This window comes from Onychostruthus taczanowskii, unplaced genomic scaffold (genome assembly GCF_017590055.1).
Source record: "Onychostruthus taczanowskii isolate IOZ18803 unplaced genomic scaffold, ASM1759005v1 scaffold18, whole genome shotgun sequence".
Lineage (NCBI taxonomy): Eukaryota > Metazoa > Chordata > Aves > Passeriformes > Passeridae > Onychostruthus > Onychostruthus taczanowskii.
In genome coordinates this window covers 11061204-11081070 of record NW_024499017.1, presented here as the reverse complement: position 1 = coordinate 11081070, position 19867 = coordinate 11061204, and the positions used below count along the sequence as shown (strand labels likewise).

At 48.1% G+C, this 19867-nt stretch overlaps 1 protein-coding gene across 1 annotated transcript; it reads right to left on the bottom strand.

The window, feature by feature from the left end:
- Positions 1–3258: 3258 nt before the first annotated feature.
- KLHL36 (kelch like family member 36) lies at positions 3259–17745 on the bottom strand. The gene is made up of 4 exons (XM_041400805.1): positions 17192–17745; positions 12578–13651; positions 11527–11684; positions 3259–5274 (listed from the first exon to the last, which is right to left on the bottom strand). Exons 1-4 carry the CDS (start codon positions 17249–17251, stop codon positions 4719–4721), a joined length of 1848 nt encoding a protein of 615 aa, XP_041256739.1. The 5' UTR covers positions 17252–17745; the 3' UTR covers positions 3259–4718.
- Between the last annotated feature and the right edge of the window lie 2122 nt (positions 17746–19867).

Here is a 19867-nt window from a genome sequence, read left to right as displayed (position 1 = left end):
TTCCTACCAACACGCGGATTTATCAAAGCCAAATGAGGTCCATGGCTGTGGAAATAAAGGATTGTCTGACAGCAGCCCGGGAGCTGGACAAACCACTCCCAGGGTATCTGTCTCCAGGTAATTGCTCTTTATCCTGCTGGAAATGCAAAGTGCTGGGGACTCCGTGGGACTTCACAAGGTCATGAGATCTGTGCTGGTGACAGTGGCAGGAGATGTGTGCACGTGGCTCCTGAGCGCTTCTGAGGGTGGCTTTTGGGGAGCTGAAGCACTCGGGACCCTCACACCCACTTTTTCAGGGACAGAGGGAATAGTCTAGCACTTCAGGAGGTTTAGTGCTGTCCTTGTACAGCTTCATACGGGTGCCAAGAGCTTCAGGGGCTCCCAGGACTTTTTTCTTTTTTTTCAGAGATGCAGAACCTTTATCCCAACAGTTTCTAGGTCCAGTAAGGGCTTTGCCTACATAAAGTATTTGCAAGCCCTGGCTGGATCTCAGGGAGGGTCAGTTGGCTCATATTAAAAACAGGATGTTTAAGTTTTCAATAAAGAACCAGACAGCCCTAGGTCAGCATCAAAAATTGTACAGTTATCAGCCTTGGTAATATTTTTTTAACTTTCTGAGTCCTAAATATCCCAGGCCAGCAGCAGGCACTGGGAGTGGGCAAGGGGAACCTGAGAGCAGAAGGGCAGGAGTGGTTCTGCAGGTGGAAGACTTTAGACAGGTAACACAGGCAAACAGCAGCTATTTAATTCCAAAAATGGGTTAATGCAAACCTGACTTCAAATTCCATATTCCTAAATTTTCTGGACACTTGTAAAAGATTTGCTGATGTAAAAAGCTTAAGCATGGACTAGGTCAAGCAGAAACACATTTGAAGTGTGGACAAGCCTCTAGTAGATCATGTGGATGCTTGACTCAGTGTTTCCATTATCTATGCAGAACTTCTGGCTAATTAATTGTGACTTATTCATCCTTATCTTAAATATAAGTCCTCCCTCTTCTCATTAAATCATCTCTGTCAGTTCTGGAGCATCAAAAGAACCAGCAAGTCTCCATCTCACCTTCCCCTCATGTTCTGTCACCGAACTCATCATAAAAAAAAAGGTATATTTTTTCCCAAAACTACTCTGAGTTCCAGGAGGAGCTAAAAAATGTGTGTAGCATCAACCACCCCGTGACTGGGCTGTGTCCTCCCTGTGTGGAGTCACCAGGAAGGAGGAGGAAGCTGTGAGTAGCTGAGCTGCGCTCTGACTCTCACAGCGTGGTGACAGAACCTCTCCATCTGCCCTGACCTGATCCCTGAGACACCCCAAAGCCATAAGTTCATGAAGGAATAATTAGCATCTCGCTCATTATTACATTCATGAGAACTGAAATAGCTCAAGAAGCTGAAATAAAATAATATTTAAAGCCTGTCATTCCAGCTTTTTTTTTTTTTTTTTGTCTTACTGGTCAGAGCTTTGCTAAGACATACCAGCAAGGGAAGAATCACAATTCAAATCTGGGCTTGTTTTCGGCAAGTTAAATTGCTCTCAGAAAGAGTACTGAAGGTTAAATTATTTCTTTACATTCCCTAGACACACAACCCCTTTTTTTGCTGTCATGCAAGAATCCAGAATCCTAAGCAGCGCCCAGAAAATCAGCAGTTTTTGGAAGAAACCACTGAAAGCAGTCAGATCTCTTACACAGAAAGACACCAGCACATTTTTCTCAATTTAAAATTTCTACTCCAGAACAAAAATATTTCCATCTTCTTTCTCAAGCCTTCAAAACAACTGCATCTCACAGCAGGCTGTGATTTTTCCTCAGGGTACCTCGAGGGATTTGTTATCCAACGTCAGAGTTATAGCAGCAGCTCCTTGACATGCCAATGCCACAATACAGGCATGGAAGTGTGGGAAGAACAAACCTGAGGTTTTTGGTAGCTGCTTTGTTTCAGGTAAAACGAGCTTTCCTCAGAATCTGGCAATGGAAACCTTTTTAGAAATGAGGTAGAGCAGTAGTTATTTTTCCCTGGGGCAGGAAGAAAGAGCTGTGCTTCCTGGCAAGAGTAAAACGCTCCACAGAGCTTGGGGATGAAGGCAGTGGGATCTGCAGGTTCAGGAGCCAGGCCGAAGCAAGAGAATACGCCTTTCCTCTGCCAACCCTAATTCCTCACCAAGAGGATTGTTCAGGCCTCAAAAACCAGAGCAGAAATCTGCTGGTGTCACACAAATTCTCCCTTTCATTTTTCAGAAATTCCAGCACACCAATTCCCCAAAGCCATGCAGCCCTGGGGAGCGAGGGTGATCTCCAAGGTCCCTGAGCTCTCTGCTGACACTTCCCGAGGGGTGATCAACCACATCTGGATCCACAACATCCCAAATCCAGGGCTGAGCAGCCACATCTGGATCCACAACATCCCAAATCCAGGGGCACTCTGCCAGACCTTGCCTTTAGGAGTGCTCCCTGCCATGGGCTTGGAGGTGCAAATGGGGATCACTTATTCCTTTAGTAATGGAAAAATGCTTCTGGCAGCAATAGGTAGGATCCCCCAGTGACCTCTAATGACACAGGACATGTCCCACACTCCCTCACAGCCTCTGGCTTTCGTATTTTCCCCAACACACAGGCCAGGGGAAAGAAAGCTTGCTTTGATGAGCACTGAAGCTGCCTTTTGTTCACGCAATGAAGTTTAACGTTAAGAAATTGTAAATTGCTTATCTACGCTCCATTAAATACTGTCTTTAAAACCACCCTACAAACTGGATTGGATCTTTTGTCAGACCTACAAAAATGTGAAAAGGAATTTCATAGAATTACAGAATGGTTTGGCTTGAAGGGACCTCACAACTCATCTTGTTTCACCCCCTGCCATGGCAGGGACACCTTCCACTGTCCCAGGGTACTCCAAGCCCCAGTGTCCAACCTGGCCTTGGACACTTCCAGGGATCCAGGGGCAGCCACAGCTCCTCTGGGCACCCTGTGCCAGCACCTTGCCACTCTCACAGGGGAGAATTTCTTCCCAATGTCCCAAATAAATCTGCCCTCTGGCAGTGGGGAGCCATTCCCCCTCGTCTCTTCTGACTGTCTGGAGCAGAAAAATGCAGAAAAATGAATTATCTAAATAAGTTATATTTCTACTTCATATTGTTAAATTTACCTTCCTACTAAAATGTTTCCACCATTATGAATTTCACTGAAAAATGATTACAGGATTATTTTTTTCCAATTAATCAAAAAGGAAAACCTCAATGAAATCAATACACAAGACATCAGGCTGTGATGAATAGAATATTCTAAACGGGATTTATTGTTCCCAGACATTAATGTAATACATAAACACATTAAAAGAGGGGATATAGTAACAAGCAACCCAGTAACAGAAAAAAAGCAAGTCTTTGAAATTTTTGTTCTATACTTACACATGAAAATGTTCCCAAAAAGTTAAGTAGTTGTCAGTCAACATAGCAAGGATTTCAGATATTTAAAAAATAACCCCAAAAACTTGTCAATGAGTTTGTCATAACCAAAATGTTTCATTTGGGTTTTTTTTTTGGTTTTGTTTGAAATTTATTTTTAGGCTAAAAAAGAATAACCATTACCTCATGCAGTACACAAAGGCTTTAAAATAAATCCATTAATGCAAATGAAAGATTGACTCCTGAGGCTTTTTTTTAAATTAAAGGAAAACACCAAAAAAAAAAACACCTCAAAGAGTTTCAGAAAATTAATTCCAACTAGTTTTCTTAGCATTGAAGAAACAACCTATAACCTCCTTGCACTCCAGAAATTTATTGTTACCTCTTTTGATACACACGTGCTTGTAGTAGGTTTTTGATTCACCAGAGTTTCAAATGAAATTAAGTGCAAAAATGTTTTCTTAGTGTTTTCCAATTATTGAGGTAAGTAGTTTGAGGGGGGAAGAAAAGACAAAAGAACGAGGGTAGCAGGATATCACCTGCACATACACCAGGTGGGAGAAAAGGCAAATCTGAAATTCATGGAAAGGAACGTGGGAGAGGAGGACTGAGGAAAAAATAACAGCAACGATCAACAGCTGAACTTCAAACCAAAGCCCTTGAAATCCACTCAGCAGATCAGCAGTCACTGAAATAAAGGGTGTTTATGGGCATGGCTGGCGAGCTGGGCTCTGGGGGAGCTGGAATTGTGACAATAGTCCCAATTCCAGCTGACTGCCTGACAATGCTGGGAATGCCAGCGCTGCTCCAGCAGCTGCACCGCGTCCTGGCCAAGCCACACAGAGACCAAAGATCACCACACGAGGATCCTGACACCAACAACGGGGTCACGAGCACGGAGCAGCAGCTTCCACAGTCAACAACGTAATATATGGCAAACGAGAGACTGAGTTAGCAAAATGTGGTATAAAAAAGTATAAAAGTTGTTTTTAAAAATTTCCTTAAAACGTTGATATAATACGATGTATGTGGAAATGCCATGAACCACAGAAGGAGAAGCCTAAGCCTTGACATTCAGGAGAGCGGCAGAACCTCTCTGGCCGCATCACCCTTTGTAGAGCAAGAGGGGGAGTTTTTGGTTTCTTTTGTTGTTTTTACCTTAAACATGAGTTTAATCCAAAAACCACATTCAAGTGTACATTTTCTGAGGCTTCAGAAGATGCCCTCCCCACCCTGTTTAAAAAGAAAAAGAATAAAGGTTAGATAGAAATGTCTAAATACAAGGAGCCCACCATCCAAGGGTGGCTATCCAGGAGTGGTCATCTTCCTCGATCTTGATGTTTTTTTGTTTTTATCTTTTTCTTTTTGTCCTCTGTTTTGGGTTTCAGGGCGCAGACACACGCGGACACTCCGGCAATCGCTTTGGGCAAGTCCGTCCCTTTGCACCACTTATTTTTCTCCTTATCATAGACCTGGACTGTTTTGGAGAAGACAGCCTCCTCCCAGCTGTAGCCTCCCAGGATGTAAATCTTGCCTTCCCAAACCGCCTCGCCCGACTCGCTGTTGGCTTGCAGCAGAGGGGCCACCCTGGTCCACTGGTTGCACTGGGGGCTGTAGGACTCCACGCTGAGGATGTCAAACCGCGCCATGGTCTCGATGTTGTCGTCGCTGCCGCCGATGGAGTAGATGTTGTCCTGCAGGGTGCACATGCTGTGCCAGCCCCTGGCGGTGATCATGGGCCTCTTCTCCTCCCACACGTCCGTGCGGTAGTCGTAGCACAGCAGGTTCTTTCTGTAGGGGCCGATCTGGTAGTCGTGGCCTCCCGAAATGTACACGAATTCCTTGTAGACGGTGCCAGCGTGGCCGTAGGTAAACCTGGGGCAGGCAAACAGGGACAGTCCTTGTGGGTTTTATCAAGGCACACAAGCATGCAGCAGGGACTGTGCTAAAGAAGCAAATAAACAGTAACTAAAGGCAGAAGAATCCCAGATCTGGCGGTTACCCAGTAACTCCTCTCATTCCCAGGCCTCACGCTGCACTGCAGAGTGCACAGCCTGACAACCACTTTTAAATCACCCTTTCCATAGCTGGTCACTACAGAGCACTGAGGTATGACAATCACTTTTTAATGCATCCTCTAGAGTGTGTCACACAACAGAAATAGCCCATCCTGCTCTACTGGCATGACCTTCACTCCCATATTTCTGCTCCAGTGCTCGGCTTGCATCAGTCTGAGAGGGCCTGAGAGGAAAAAAATCCACACGTCAGTAAGGGTTTCTGTGACAGAAAGGGGAAATAATCATTACACCTCTCAGATTTACCAGTAGGGATAAACCAAGAGAAACCAAGAAGAAAATCTGCTGCTGCCTTGTCCTTGCACAGCTCCAGGATCACTGGATACATTTCTTACCACGCTCTCTGCCTGATTCACCAGCAGTCCCAACACAGGCAGTGTCATTTTCATGAGCCATCTGTCTGCTCTACCACCTCTGCCCTACAGCTGGGAACTTCTTTGGTCACCCCAGGACAAGGCAGCAGACCCCAGCCCATCACAGATCATGGTAAGAGAAAATGAGATGGTAGAAGCAGCACCACGCATGCTGCATCCACAGGGCAGAGGGAAACCCCCTTGGATCATCTGTAATAAACCCACTACAAACCTAAATCTCCAGGCTGTTCTTAACTTCACGCTAGGCTATTCCTGACCAAACCCCTTTGAGCCAAGGTGATGAACAGCATCAGCTGCTTTGTCTTTGAATACATCATTTCTAGATATGTTTTTTCCCTCTTTTGGGGGAGTTGGGGTGTCAAAAGATGCAGCACCAGCCACAGCAAATTGGCTCTCACAAGGAGCCCGAACGATTCAATCCCCACAGGGCACAGAGCAATGTACTCATCAGGCTGCACTCACGAGCCTCTACCACCATCCTTTGTAGTCCGGCACCAGAGACCACGCAACCTCCACGGCAGACAAACCTCTGTTAGCACTGCTGTAGCCTTTGAACCGTGCCTGAACACGCTGCAGCTCTGTGTGGAGAGAACCTTGAGCTGTTTTTACTTCGCAGGCTAATGGTTTCTCTGAGCCACACAAACGCTATCGGAACATCTTCCACGCACCTTGAGTGCCAGCACTTCTGTGCCAAGGGAGAAGACGGACTAGGAAAGAAACCCCACATTTACCCTGAAAGCACAGTGCTTCTGAGACAAGCTAAAAGGTGGTTATTATCCTAGATGCCTACCAAAACCTCTGATCCCTGTCTGAATCAGATATTTTAATAGGTTCCTGCTACAAGAAGCAGAAAAATCCCTGACACGCTTGGGCTGACAGAGCTGAGTGACCAGGACAGTCTGTTCAGCTATGGGGGCTGCAGCTCCAGCCCTGGAGATCTTGCAGAGGTGACTTCACAGCTGTTCTGCTTCTTGGCCTCTCAGGGAAAAGATGGGAAGAAAAAAGGAGGAGCTTTGGTACAGTTATGGACTTTATCCAAAAAGGCAACTCAGAATTTCCACAGCTCTCAATGTGCCTCATGATGGAAGTGGTTAATTCACACTCAGTGCTTCTGGTGGACACGATGTACCTTGAGCACGTGAACCCCTGGCTTTCACCCTGACAGAAATACCAGGCAGGTGAAGTGCCCAGAGATGCTGCTCTTTGGCTGAGGTCTCTTCCAGACAAGAACAGGGAACTGTATCTCCAGTGGCTCCTGGGCTGCTTGTCAGAGCCTGTGTTTCTCTACATACACAGGAGTGGGTTTAAAATGCTCAGTCTGGGGATGGGATGGACAGCTTGCGTTCAGTTTATTTCAAACTGCAGCAGATTTTAAACCCACATGAAACCAAGCTGCCTGGAGGCTGTGCTGTACCAGGGAGTTTGGAGGAGTCAGGAGGAGGACAGTGTGAGGACATGGAATGTCCTCTGGCACCCCAGAGCCCTGCACTGCTGCAATCACACTGCATTCACCGTTCAGGGAAAAAATTACCCTGAGTTAATAAAAACCTGCATGGCCTTTGGAGAAGTAGGTTAAATATTCTCCTGCTCTGGAGCTCTGAACAGGTAAGCAAGCAATAGCCATTGTCTCTCAAGCACAGGCATGCAGCCCAGCACAGGCAGCTGCAGAAAAAGCACTGATCTGGTTCTTTTGCCTCAGTCAGTGGCTGTGTCCAGGAAACAGCAACAGCTAGAGAGTGCTTTGACAGAAGCCATCAGATCTGAAGCACCAAATCAACCATCAATTTGTTATTGTACAGTATAGGACAATTACCCATTGAAAGGCACCAGAGGTGTTTCACTTTGAGACTTTCACTCCTGAAAGCTCATCCAAAACAGCGTCACTTTCCTAGGAACTGCATGAAATAGATGCATAAATTGAAACCAATCAATACAAATCCTTTCTACAAGCCCTGTGATTGAGAGAGGGGCATTTCTAAATGGGCAACAGGACAGGCACATCAATACAGTGGGTCTAGACATCCTCCAACAGAGAACATTGAGCATTTTGGCAGCGTTATCTGCAAGAGTGGCCAGAAAAAAGCAGAGGCATTAAGAGAAAGGAGATTTGATTTTAACATCTGCTGGAGCCTGGTGCCGATTTTGAATGCCTTAACCCAGATACAGTGCTGAAAAATTAGTTCCTGACCCAGTAACACCATTCAAATGCCAGAAAACCTACCATCTACTGCCCAAGACAGAAGAGCACATAACTCAGTAAAGCTTTGGGAATCCCCTACTCCAACCAAAGTCCAGGTGAGCTGTGGCTGCTCTCAATCTTGGTGTCCACCTGTCGTAGCCCTGAGAGATCGTTCATGACGCAACTGGCAGAGCAGATACCATCTCTCCCCAACCTGTTCCAACAGAGCTCCTCACACAGCAGCTTTCAGTTGTTCTGCCAAACTTTAACCTAGGGCCACTCAATTAATTTTGCTGCTGTCTGCAGCAGACTTTTTTATGGTCTTTTGGGGATGAGAACAGGCTGCCCCACCTCCTGCTCTGCTCAGCCACCGCTGCTCCCTGCCGGGCTAGAAACTATGACAGAAACTGCTCCCAGTTTCTGGGAAAAGGGGCAAAAAATATAGGACCTCTCTGAAGAAAGGGAAAGGTATCCCACAAGCAAGGACCCTAATGAGCATCAGGAAAATTGAACTCCTTTGTAGCAGGCTTGGACCTGGTCCACCCTTTAGACAACTTGGCTGAAGTTTTCCCCACAAAGCATCTGCCCCGAGAGGCTGTTTGCTTCTCCAGCAAGACAGCCTAAGTTCAGTCAAAACAGCTCAGCTCCTTCCAAGAGTGTGCTTAGGGAAAACAACGTGTTGTTTTGACCTTATAGGGTGGGAAGGAGAGGGGGGTAAGAGGAGATAAAGAAGAGCTTGTAAAGCTCTTCCTTGGAGGAGCGAGACTGCGAGCAGCAGCACGGACACGGGATTTGGCGCTGGCATGTGTGCTCAAGGACACAACCACTGCCTTTCCCTGCAAATCTCCACACACGTGGCAAGCTCTGCCCCTTGAGAAGCAACAAAACAAACCCAGTTTTGGGATGTTCAGCATAGAAGCTTTAACAAACAACCTCTGGGAGTCCCACCCCACACAGCTCAAGTAGAACAACACAAGCCCACACCCCAGAATGACCTCAACACGAGCCTGTCACTCCAGGGAACAGGATTCCAGGCAGTTGCTGGCTTGGGGCAGTCAGGAATGGCACCAAAAAGCCTGCTGCTGGTGGTCATGCTCCCAAGAGGACCAAAACACCTGCACATGTTCTCTTCAGAGGGAAGAAGACAGAAAAACACAGGAAAAGAAGAGGTTTTGTTGGGATACAGTGCCTGATCAGGCAGTCAGGAAGCAGAGGACTGGAGCTTCTGGTTTCCTCTATGAGAAGTCTTTCTGCTGGAAGAGGGCTCGGGGAGATGTTGAGTGAAACAAGAACTTAAATCTGTTTGAGGAACAAAACCATGTGGTGAGGAGGATCACAGAGATCAGATGAGGAGTGTGTTGAAGGGAAGAGTGGAGCAGGCTGGAGGAACTGCAGCTGGAATGCTTCTAGTCTTGAATGGATCACAGAATCCTCTCTCATCCTTCTTCCACTGCCAGTAAATCAGAGACTCACAGGGATGGGGCAGCCACAGCTTCTCTGGGCAACCAGAGAAGGGCCTCACCATCTCACAGCTAAGAATTTTTTTCTAAAATCTGATCTAACCCTGCCCTCTGCCCGTGGGAAGCCATTCCCCCTTGTCCTGGCACTCCAGGCCCTTGTGAATTCTCTCTCCATGGTTCCTGTGGGCTCCCTTCAGGCACTGGAGTGCCACAGTTAGGTCACCCTGAAGCTTCTCTTCTCCAGACTGAACAATCCCAATTCCCTCAGTCTTTCCTCTTAGGAGAAGTGTTCCATCCCTCTGATCATCCTGGTGCCTCCTCTGGACTTGCTCTAACAGCTCCACCCCAAGTACCTCAAGGAGGGGCTGCCCAGACCCTTTTCAGCAGCCCCAAATCTGCCAGAGCCACCCGGCTCAAGCAGTGTCAGAAAGGTTCCTGTTCCTCACCTCTGAGTCTGGCCTTTTGCAACCTGCATAAAGTTCTTTTTGCCTTATTCCTTCTGTGCAGAAACAATTCAAACTCAAACAATTCACTGCCCAGCACCAAATGGAAAAAAAAAAGGCTGAAAAGACAAAAAATCCAAAAGGACCAAGAGTCCACTAAGATCTAACTAAAGACACTTAAATGTGCAAAACAGCAGCTGCATGGAAAAGTGGGGAGCTGTCACCACACAGCTGAGCTGACACAAGGACAGAGCAACAGGAAGAGAGAATGCAGAATAATTTATTTGGATGCAGGAATAATTCATCCTGAGAGGGGTCTATCCCCTAAGAGGGGACTTTTGCCTTGTCCAAGAAGACCAGCCAGGAAATCTAATAAAAAATTAACACCCACAAGTCAAAGTTCACTTTAAATGCTGCAGCTGCAGAATTCCCAAAGCCAGCACACAGGCAGCAGTTGGAATATGCAGGCAAACTGCTCCTTTTAGAGAGTCTGGGTGGATTAATCCAACTGTGTGAACTTCCCCAGGATCAGTTATGAGTAAAAATATCCACACAGGATACACCTCACAGGTGACCCCAGTTTACAGAAGGATTTAGGACCTGAAGATATTCTCCTACACGGCTTCCTAGGAAGGGCTGTGGTGTTTAGCCCCAGCTGCTGGATCTGCCTAAGTGAGCAGAAATAAAAAAGCATCCTGCTTGTGAAGAGCACTCGAGCCCAGCTGTTAGCCTGGATCAGCCTTGCATTGCAGCACCTGCCCAAAATAGAATTGGGCAACAGGCTTCTGTGCCTTCACTGGCTGCCTCTGGCTCTGCAGCTCAGGGAGCAGGGAAAAACCTGAACTCTCAAACCAAACTGCAGGATCCTGCTCTGTGGAAAGCCAGCACTGCTGCTGAGCTTTCAGACATCATGGAAACACCATCCATACAGCAAACATCCCTGTGATTCCCACAAATGTAAAACAGCACTAAATCTGAGTCACTGCTAGCAAATGAAATGCTGTCCTGCAGTCCTTACAAAGTCACTGCTCTGACGTTGATTCAAAACACAGCAATGTCCTGTCTGCTACCACAGAGCTGCAGGGCTTAAACCTCTCAAAAGCAGAACAGCCAGGTTTTAACTCAGACAGAGAGAGAGAGCTCACATTTGCCAGGGTTCTGTATTTCCAATACAGGTAAATGTGTTTAGCTGTGACGGCCATCCTGAGCAGACCAACACAAACACCCTACAAGGAAAATCATCACACCAAGGTGACAAAGTAAGGCCAAAGAAATGACCAAGATGTGAAAAGTGCTTCTGAAAATATTCAACTCCAAGTGGCCTCAGGAAAAGCTTTGTAAGAATTACAGAATGAAATGATCAGAGCTCTCCCTCCCATCCTCCAGACGCGCCTTGGGATGAAAATTAAAACCCTGCTGACACAAGCACACTGCCTGCTCAGTTCCCAACTGCTGCTGTGGTTGGTATGGCTGATGCCACATTGCTTTTACATCCCCTTCCCTCCCCTCCAGGGTTCCCTTCATCAACTAAAGCCACACAAGCTCCCTTTACTACCACTCTTCAAACACAGGGGAGCTTCCAGGCAGCTCACTTACCTGGGCAGTCCTGCTATGTAGGTCCAGGAGTCCTTCTGAGGGCTGTAGGTCTCAACTGAAGACAGGGCTCCGTTTTCATTCCTGCCACCAACAGCCACCAGCATGTCAGTGATGGCTCCCAGGTAGAAATCCACTCGTCGCTGTCTCATGGAGGCAACCTGGCAAAGAAAATGACCTGCTGGCATCTTCCAGTGTCTGGTAAGCGAGGGATTTAAGGACTATTCATGTCTGAGGATGGGAAAGTTGCTTCTTCCCCTTTATTTGGTAAGGAGAGATTCTGGCTTTGACCATTATATTCATAAAACACTTCTGTTTTTCTGCAGGAGCATCCATTTCAAACAAGGGGAAAACACGAAACCTCTAAGAGACAGGTTACTCTATAAAAGTTGGTGTTTATAGGAACTCCTTCCCAACTCTGCAAGAAACAGGTATTGGAACCACTGAAAACCACAGGTGAACCATCCAGGATGGCTGATCCATAGAGCAATCATGACTGGTTCATATGGAACCATAACTGGTCCATACAGGAACAATGATTGGTCCATATAGGAATAAGGAGTGGCTGATGCAGTAACCCACACAGATGAATGGTTTTGTGGCAGCACTGGGAGCAAAGAGCTCGTTCTAAGGGACATTTAGCACAGAGACCCTTGACAATTGTCAGAGACATTTCCTTTCTACATCACACCCATTTCTGATTTATATCAGCTTGAGGAAGATGAACCAAGCAATCAACTCCAAGTCCATTCCAGAATTATTCCAGAAGTAATCTAAAGAATTGCGGGTGGATTATGATCAGGAATTTCTCAGATGAGATGCCCAAATCCCAAACGAAGCTGAATGTCTGCCCCAAACTCTTTTGCTCTTTGTGTAATTTGAGCATTCCCACAAAGGACTCAAGCAGCTGCTTCAACTTAGCTAACTTGACTTTTCATTTGCAAGCGCTGCCATGTTGACTACGCCAACAAGCCCTGTCCTTCCACCGGCAAAGGAGAAAACACTGTCAACATAAAGGACTTTGAACAGAGAAATAATACAGCTCAAGCCTCACCTTTATCCACTGGTTACAGCGGGGATCATACCTATATAGGAGATTTGATGCCGCATCCCCTCCATTGTCCCGGGAAAAGCTGCCCCCGGCTATGAAGATGAATCCTCCCAAGACCGCCACGCAGTGATGACTCCGCCGGGCCGGCAGAGGCGTTTCTGCCACCCACTGTCCCTTCCTGGTGTCCAGGAAGCAGGTGTCATCGCAGAGCTCCAGGCAGCGCTCCGACACCTCCCCGCCCACGAAGAGCAGGCGCTCCTCGCAGGTGCGCAGCGCCGTGCGCTTGCTCTGCAGCACCGGCTGCGCCGCCACGTTGTTGTGGTAGTTCACGGCCTCCTCGATGAAGCCCTCGCAGTTGGCTTCCTTGGGCAGCAGCGAGCACACGGCAGGCTTCACCCGGTGCAGGAGGTCGCTCTTGGGGATCAGGGGGAAGTGGATGTTGTCCAGCACTTGGTAAGCCTCGTTCTCCCGCTCCGGGTACTGCGTGAGCCACTGCAGGGCGGCCTGCAGCAGGTCGTGCTCGCACTCCTGCTGCACGTCGCTGCTGTCCAGGTACTGGCACAGCTTCTGCAGGGAGATGTTCTGCAGGAAGTCCGGGGTGAAGGACAGCGTGCCGAAGTTCTGCAGGATGAAGGAGTCGATGTAGGAGTCAAGGCGCTTCAGGTTGTAGATGGAGGCCAGCTCCTGCAGGTACAGGTAATTCTCCTCGCTGACTTCGTTCTCCAGGTACTCGCAGCAGAAGTCCACCACCTTCCAGATCTGCAGCAGGTGAGCTGTCTCCAGCACGTAGTCGATGTTCCCTCCGTCCAGAGACAGCTCGCTGCCGTACAGGAAATCCACCACGGCCTTGAGACCGATGTAGGAGGCTCCGAAAAGCTCCACCTCCTTCTGGTGGGCCTCCCTCATGCCGATGGTGAACATGGAGTTGAAGTAGTCACTGCACACAGCCAGGAGGTTCCGGTGGGCCGGGACCCTCTGCTCGTCCACCACCAGCACGATGTCACAGAAGAGGCCTCGGTGCCTCTGCTCGTTCAGGCTCTGCAGAACCAGACTGGAGTGGTCATCCCACCTGTACACCTGCAAAACACAGACAGCATCAGGCAGCTGGCACCTCCACCAAGATCAGTTCCACAGTGTGTTTTCCCACTAAGTGCAGTCACAAATAAGTCAGAGACAGCTTTTTTGTGTTGTACATTCACATTTATAATAAATTCTGACATGAAGTAGTTGGCAAGTGACACAGTACAAGCCTGAGCTCCTCACCTACACTTTGAAAGGCCTATGGAGACTTTTACTGCTTCCTACTCCCCTTTTTTTATAAAATTTACTCTCCCTTCCCCCACAATGCTGCATTGAAACCTCCTCCCTGATGAGTTGTACAGGCACAATTTTCTGAAACTCTTCCACTCATTGTCTCAGAGACATCTTGCTGACATTTCCTTTCTTCCTTGTCCCCCAAATGACTCCTTGCAGAGTTCTCCCAGCTAAGCTACTCACAGAGCATTTAGAGTGGGAAGCAGCACTACTCTGAATTTTCATTCAGCCCATGTATTGTTTGGGTTACTGCTTGCTTGACAGCTACCCCCTCTTAAATCTTTCCAGAACTCTGCATTTCTAAGCCTGTTAGGGTAAAATCCCCCTCTTTCTTCCCACATTATTCCAGGCACACACACAGCACTCAGAAGTAATGGCTGTTTATTTATGTGCAAAGCCACACATGTGGAGAACCGATTCCCACAAGGCTTCTCCTCACTTCCAGAAGCTGAGGTAAGTTTTGTTTAAATGAATAGGAGCAGATATTTTTCTTTTAAAGGAAAGGGAAAATGCCCTCAGGACACATCCATTAAGTGCCCTTCTGGGATCCCTCTGGTGCTCACATTCTAAGCATCAGCTCTGGATGTGTCACCAAGCTTTTGTGGCCACCAGCATTTGCTTCTTTTCCCACAGACTCACATCAGCAGCCTTAGGGTGAACCAAGATGGAAACATTTTGTTACCCCTCAAATGTCCTGCAGAACATGAACTGAACACTGCTGGTCAGTCCAGACTGTCTAGTGAAGTTTTAGGACCACCCTCTGGAGGAATTAAATGTGTGATGGCACAGCCAGGTACCTTGTGAGGCCTCTTAGTAAAAGCCAGGTTAAGGTAATTGCAAATACCAAATACTTTAATTGCCAAATCCAAACCAGGCAGAGCCTGTAAGAACTTGTAAGAGCAGTGAAAAGGGGTGGAATGGAAGCACATCCCTGTGTCCTACCTAAGGCAGCTCTGAACAGTCCTGGCTGTCTCAATCTTGCCCAGTCCTAAACCCCCAGGCTGCATTCCCAGAGGTGACACCTGGAAAAGTCACACAGGTGACCTGAGCCTCCCAGACACTCCCCCTTCCCTTCCCCACCAAAATGTTGTTTTTCCTAGGAATCCTCATGGCCTGTGGCTCTCCTGGCTGCCCAAGCAGAGAGCACAGCAGTCTGGAAAAGCCATTGCTGGGCTGGTTAAACCACAGTGGGACCCTCTCTACCCTGGTTTGATTCTCAGACCCAAGAGGGCTTCTTGAGAGCCAAATTAACAACCAAATGTGCTGCTCTTACTGTGACATCCCAGCAGATTCTCTTTATTTCCTTATGTTCTTTTCTAAACAATGGAGCCCAAGCTGCCAAAAATCCTGCTGTTGGAATGGTTCTGAACACTCAAGTGTGCATAGTTAAACCAGTCTAAGGGAAGAGGCTTCAATAATTAAAAGGTTTCTGGATCAGAACTCTTTAATTTGCCTTCTATTCATGAACACACCTCTGAATTTAAAAAGGGATCTATGGCATAGACAACAAAGTGGCTTCCACTGAGGAATAAAACTGCCAGAGATTTGTAACAGAAAAAAAAAATTGTGTTTAAGGACCGTAAAGCTTTTTATCTGAATTTTCCTGAGGCTGGGAAAAGCTGATATTGTACATGAGCCTAAGCAGAAACCAGGGGGTGGAGAGGAGGGAGATGCAGAAAAATAAATATGGCAAAGGATAAACCACACTTCTGTGGCAGCTGTAATCAGGGGTAGTTGATGGTGGCAGATGAACAGACAAGAAACAACAACTTGCAGCACCCTCTCCCAAATCTGACTGACGGGGGATAGGATTGATCCAAACCCTTGGACTGAACCAAACCCATCCTCCCTCTCATCCCTGGGAGCTGGCTGATCATTTCTCTCTAATATTCCCTAATACCACCGTCATGCATAACGAGATTACAGCAGAATATAAGATTTGCCAGAGATCCCTCTCTGCTGAGCTGGATGTTGAGGCAGCAGCGTAATCCTGCCCTCAGATCCGCCTGGCAACTCGCTCTCCTGAAATCCTTGTTGCCATGTGGGACTGCTGCTGCTCCAGGAATCATTCCACACTGCACTGGAGGCACTCACAGCACAGCAGCTCAGAATTTCAGCCCACTTGGTGACTTCATTTGTTCAGGGAGCAAGAAACAGGAGCTGAGAGCTGCACATTTCAGAACCAAGACCAATTTCATTGAACTTGAACATCTTCCTCGAGCTATTTATATTCTGTAGAGCAGCCTTCGCATTATCCAGCGATTCTAACTTTAACAGATAGTGACAGCTGCTGTCTAAGCAAGCAAATAAAACAATGCTGTCAAGTTAATTAATTTTTAATGTGATGAATTATCATTACATTCAGACTAAACCATTTAAGTGGCAGACAGGAACAGCACTGAGGGAAAGATTATATTGGTAGGGATGCATTTAAAAATTAGTCCTATTTATCTTTCATCAATTGTGTTAGAGCAGAATTTCAGCTTCTCTTGGATTCGAAGATCTAATTTCTCTCAGACTGTTAATGCAGCACTGCTGCTCATCAATGGTGCAAAAGAAAATGAGATCTGGCTCGTTCAGCTTTGGTAAGGAAGCACTGAAAAGTTTCTTTTTCCAGCTTTTTTTCTGGTATTACAAGGTACCTGTTCTGCAGCTCCTGTAACTACAGCACAAAAGCAGCTTGCACTGGCATGAAACAAAGTGAACATAATAATTACAGCTGTTATTAGCATTTTATAAGTCATCCTGAGGACCTGCATAAAGAGCTGCCCGAGATGGATTTCCGTGAATTCACAAATAAAAACAATGTATTTGTGCAGACAGAGCTTTGATACAAAGAAAATGAACCCCACAAACTTGAGAAAGCAACCGAGGTTCTGTGAGTTCACTGGGCTAAGCACAGTTTGCAGAATCAAGGCTCCCATTTTGTACAAAACCAAGCCTGAATCTAAAGAGTAATCCCAGCTTTGCTTTTGTAACGAGCTTGGATTTTACGAGATGGATCAGTTTAAAAAACAAACACACCGCATTTCATAACAGAATTTTTAGTACAGAGAAACTACTGTGCTGCAGTGATGTGGGTTTCTAAGTTATGAGTCATGATGAGCAGATGCCCATTTGCTGCTGCTTCTTTTCCTTTTTTCCCCTTAATCACTAGGCAGCAACTTCTACCAAAAATACTTGAGCAGGTAAACCACCATTTCCATCCCTCTTTTTAAAAGCTCAGCATTCTCACATTCCCCCCAAAGGAGACCCTCTACCCCCAGCGGGATTTTTTTGGTCGGTGCCACAAACCGTACGAACCTTCGAGGATTCACTTATCTTGTGCGGGCGGCAGATCCTGCTCTGCCGGGTTCCCTCCATGACCGCCCGATCCGCAGCACTTCTGCAACAAAGGCACAGGAAGATGTTCAGCAGCTCGCCAGCCCCTCCTGAGCGCTCACACGCATCTTGGGCTGAGCAGGGAATGCAATTCCCAGCCCGGCTGATCCGGGAATGCAATTCCCAGCCCGGCTGATCCGCCCCTTGCAAATGCCCGGGTTAAAAAATATTAATTTTCCCTTCTCGCTGCTGTTCCCCGCTGTTGTCAAAGGTCGGTTGTGTCAACAAGTTGGGCACAGCCCAGCCCAGCCGCGGCACCGGGCTCAGCGCTGGCTGCCGGGGGAGCGCCGAGCGCTGCCCGGGGCCGGCCGGAGCCCCCCGGCCGCGGTGACCGACCGGCCCCGGCCCCGCTCCGCCGCTACATCGGCCGCGGGGACGAAATCCGGGCGGAAAACAGCGGGGAGAACAAAGCGGTGACAAATTCCTGGAGGCTGCAGACACCCCTCGCCCCGCGGCCGGGGCAGGAAACGCCGGCGGGGCGGGAGCGGAGCGGGGCCGGAGCGCGGGGGAGGCGCCGGGGAGGGGCGGGCCGGGGCGGGGATCCGCCCTGAGAGAGAGCGAGAGCCGGGCCGGGATGCTCGGACACATCCCGGGAGATCGGGGCCGTTCCCTGCCCCGGGATGCTCGGACACATCCCGGGAGATCGGGGCTGATCCCTGCCCCGGGATGCTCGGACACATCCCGGGAGATCGGGGCCGTTCCAGCCGGGTCAGGGATGGCGCTGGCAAGGCCTGAGGCAAGGCGGACATGGATAGCCGTGCCAGGGGCATTGGCTGCAGGGAATGTGGGGTTTTTTTTGTGTTAGTTTGTACAGCGGTAATAAACCGTGCAGCGGCTGTGGGAGGTGCAGCCTGAAATCCCATCACCATCTCCTCTTGCTTACCTGGCATGACACTCCCTGACCTCAGAAATTCACCTCCCCAGCGGGGCTTTCCCTGCTTCTGTGGGACTTTCCCTCATTCCTTATGGCCCAGGAGGCTCAAAATTAAGGACCTCCCCCTGGTGAGCAGCAGGATGAAAATTCCCTGCCCCAGGAGGAACCCAGAAGCAAAGACACCACACAGACGGCCCGGGTCCAGGTTCAGTGCAGTGGTCCAAGGAGAAAAGCCCTTTGCTAACCCAGCACCCCGGGCATCCTCCAGAGGTGACCGTGGGGACAGCAGAAGGCTGGGTGTGTGTCCAGGCTCTGTCTGCTCTCATCAAGGACAGCCCAGCTTGGACACATGTCCTGGGTGGTGAGGGGCTGCCGTGGCTGGCAGAGCGTGATGTGCACAGTGTGTGACACCAGGGGAGTGTGACACCAGGGGAGTGTGACACCAGGGGAGTGTGACACCAGGGGAGTGTGACACCAGGGGAGTGTGCCACGGCTGCCTGGTGCCAGCACTACACCTGCCCCAGCCTCTGCAGCCAGCCAGCTCCAGGGACACCCCAGGAAACCAGAGGGGATGATGGGCTTGTACTCATCTATTGATTATTGAGTCTGGAGATGAAAGTGATTTCTGCCAGCTTTGGTCTCTCCTGTAGCCCGTGTGACCATGAGGACCTGGGTAAAGACCCTCAGCTATCTGAGTGAAATCCCACTCTGCTGCCAGCCCCAGTGCTAACTGTGACCTGAAAATTGACAACCCCAATGCTAACTGTAATCTGAAAATTCAAGGCAGCCTCTTCCTGAAGGAAAGCATTGTCCTCTCCATTCCTTCCTCTGCTTCTGCACAGAAAAGACAGGGATGGAGAAGCAGGATTAGGGACAGACATATTGTCCTCTTGGAGAAGAAGCAAAAAGTGGGGGAGATGGCAAAGAGACACAGGGACAAGGCACTCTCAGGGGTGTATTTTAAGATAGAGATAATGTTCCTGGGGGCCCATGGCTGTGCAGAGCTATCCTGTTTGCTCAGCTCCCTCCAAATATTCTGAGACCCTTCCTGAATCTCATGATACATTCTAGACAGCTGAAGGTCACTCAGACTCCCAGGCCTCCATGCCTGCTGGAGATGTTTTTTTGAGGAGGTCCATAAGTCCTCACTTTCTCTTGTGCTTCCTCTCCTGTGACATGGACAGGTATTTCTGCCAGGCCAGTGACATCTTCCTCACAGGATGAAAAGCCTCATGTTCTGGAGGTCTCAGAATTGTCACACAGAAAGCAAATCAGAGCTCACTAAAGTCAAAAAGTAGGTAATTTCCTCACTCCACTAACAGCATGTTGAAACTGAGCCCAATACTTATACCATTGTCACACAGAAAGCAAATCAGAGCTCACTAAAGTCAAACAAGTAGGTAATTTCCTCACTCCACTAATAGCCTGGTGAAATTGAGCCAAATACTTGTATCTCCATGCATTAAAAAAAAAAAAAAAAATCCATGAAAAAGTGACTCCATGCATTAAAAAAAAAAAAAAATATCCATGAAAAAGTGGGAAAAGACAAGGAAGAGAAGCAAAGAGAAGAGGTTTGGTCCCACAAGGAAGATGTGCATTTCTGATGTTTGGATCTGGCACTGAAAAGTGTGAGGCATGAAGTCCCTAATTAAGAGAATTAATGCTCCAGCCACTGGGTCACAGAGACCTGCACAAGGATGAGGTTCTCTCCTCCTAAGGGGATG